The 2,272-nt window shown below is 36.5% G+C and overlaps 1 protein-coding gene across 1 annotated transcript in view; it reads left to right on the top strand.

Moving 5' to 3' along the window:
• The first annotated feature begins 335 nt into the window (after positions 1 to 335).
• Positions 336 to 2,272, top strand: part of LOC109539465 (choline transporter-like protein 1) — an 8,354-nt gene continuing 6,417 nt past the window's right edge. Inside the window, exons 1-2 of the mRNA XM_048669470.1 lie at positions 336 to 426; positions 2,103 to 2,161. Of these exons, the coding sequence (XP_048525427.1) occupies positions 2,126 to 2,161 (36 nt within the window). The 5' untranslated portion in view covers positions 336 to 426; positions 2,103 to 2,125. The remainder of the gene's footprint in view (positions 427 to 2,102; positions 2,162 to 2,272) is intronic.

Genomic DNA, 2,272 nt, shown 5'->3' with positions numbered 1-2,272 from the left:
ACATAAAATGTTGATTATTTGGGGTCTGAAGTCCGGTGTGTTTTTGAGGATCCTGAACTCCTCGCCTCTTTCCGGTGGCAATGATGGAAAAATCAAGACATTTTGCGAAATTTTCTTTGTTTAGTCTCTGACTAAAGAGTCCGGGAAAAGAGAAAACGTAATCAACAGTTCCTAGAACCATATCGTAATCTCATTCATATTGCCATGAAGTTGAGGAAATCAATTTATCTGAGTTCATTCCGTCTCACCCACTCTGTTGCTGATAGTACTGATTTGCGCTGAGTTCGAGAGAGACATGATGCTGTTCTACCTCACGATTTATGAGTATGTGGAATAATGTTTTGCGTTATTCTAATGTGGAAAAGCATTCAGTTAGTACTTGACCTCATTGTATTGATCGTGGTTCGTTTTGAAACTATTTATCAGGTAAATCCCACAATTATTTTAAATTTATATTTTAAATCTTCAATGTTTGTTTTTTTATCTAATATATTTCACAACTTTATCTCCTTGTCTGACCATCTTGATAGTTTTAATAATTTATTTCTGCAGGTTTGTGACTAAATCAATTCAATGTTCCATCTACCCCTGACATAAAATCTATCGTGTTCCATTCGCTTATCGTTTAATCGAGCAGAATTCTTGAAATTATTAAAATCGTCAAATATGCACACAAAACTGACCTAAAATTCGCAGTATTAACAATCACACAAGCAAATCCACACTTTTGCAGTTTGCAAAACGAACTTTTAGCTTTCCAATTACGGGCACAGCAAGTTAATGTGTTTTTTTTTCATGGGACGAGGCATTTTTTAAGAAACTTTGCGCACAAATTTTGAAAAATTCCTTTAAAAGGCCCTGAGGATGATGCAAATTCGAAACTTTCCATGTCTGCCGCACCGATAGTGCCCGATCTATAAAGTAAACTTGGCAAATTGTTGTCTGTTCCAGATTGAAAGAAGCGATTTTTTCGCGAATCTGTGCGAGGTTTCGGAAAATTGAGCAAAAATGCCCGCATTTGAAAATGTCTGCAACTTTTCCTGCGGGTGACAGAAAATCGGCACTTTCCCAGTTGATAAAACCGACTTTTTTCTTTTCAACGCCACTCTCGGCAGGTCAAAATGTCTTTCAGTTTAGAAGGGGCAATTTTGTTTAGAAACCCTTGCAATTTAGTCAAAAGGACGGTGCAAATTTGAAACTTTCCTGCTCTGCAGTGTCAACAATGCCCGATTTAGCAGCAGATTGCGTAAATAGACATTTCAAGAAAAGGCAGAGGGAAAAAGAAGCAAACCGACAATAAAAAAACATTTATAAAGGCTAAAGTACGCGCGATAAATTACTGAAGCGCCAATCAATTGAAGGTTTTTGCATCGATGTATCAATGCATGTAAGTAAATCGAAACGTCGATAAGATTAGATTAGAGAAGAATACATATGGGATCAAACATGATGGTAAAAGATGCGTTTCCTTGCGTTTTAATGCATTTTACTGGCGATATTTCGGGCTTCAAGCCGTTGTAGAAAATAATTTATTTCTGGCGTTTCGCAATCACAAAGTAACTTCCATCTTCAAAAATAGCAATTTCAAGCAATTGTTGCAAAAGACAAAACCAAACTCTTTTCATGAATCGATGCAGAATTTTTTGGAAATTGAATCTTAGGCTCAACTTCTATCTATTACTCAACCCAACAATCTCTGAGATTTGAGATCTCTCGAATTTATGGTTCGAATTAACCCTGTAAATGTTAGGAGATTTTTTGCATTTGTTATAAATCAATATTTCCCGTCTAAAAACCGGTACAAACGCCCACAAAGCTGAAAAATTGTAATTACATTTGCCTGCTATTCTGCCTATTTCAATTGCCTGGTAAGACAGGCTTGGTAAGACGAGCTTATCCACTAACCTCTGGCCTACTGACTCATTTATTTATTTGGATGTTAATTGCACTGTAATGACTTAATGTACGGTGGACTTTTCCTCTCGAATGAGTCTCATTCACCTGGCTCATCATGGAGCGAAGTGAGTGTTTTTCTGTTTCTTGCAATGTAAATTTTTAAGCCTAATTTAACGCAAAATTCTCACCGGGTTTAATTGTTATAGTTCCAAATAAGACGGAATCCGATATGGGGCTGAACAGCAGCATTCTGCAGCCAGAAGAGGTGAGCAATAGCGATCTAGAATAATTGGAAGGAGCAAATGAGAAAACGCATTTTTTTTTATTTGCTAATGTTTTTCAGTTATTTGTTTGCGCTGCAATTATTGATAGTAAT

This window comes from Dendroctonus ponderosae, unplaced genomic scaffold (assembly GCF_020466585.1).
Source record: "Dendroctonus ponderosae isolate FM_Combo_2020 unplaced genomic scaffold, Dpon_F_20191213v2 Dpon_F_20191213_8, whole genome shotgun sequence".
NCBI classification, from domain to species: domain Eukaryota; kingdom Metazoa; phylum Arthropoda; class Insecta; order Coleoptera; family Curculionidae; genus Dendroctonus; species Dendroctonus ponderosae.
Note: the sequence above shows the minus strand (reverse complement) of the source record. Positions and strands in the feature narration are given on the sequence as shown.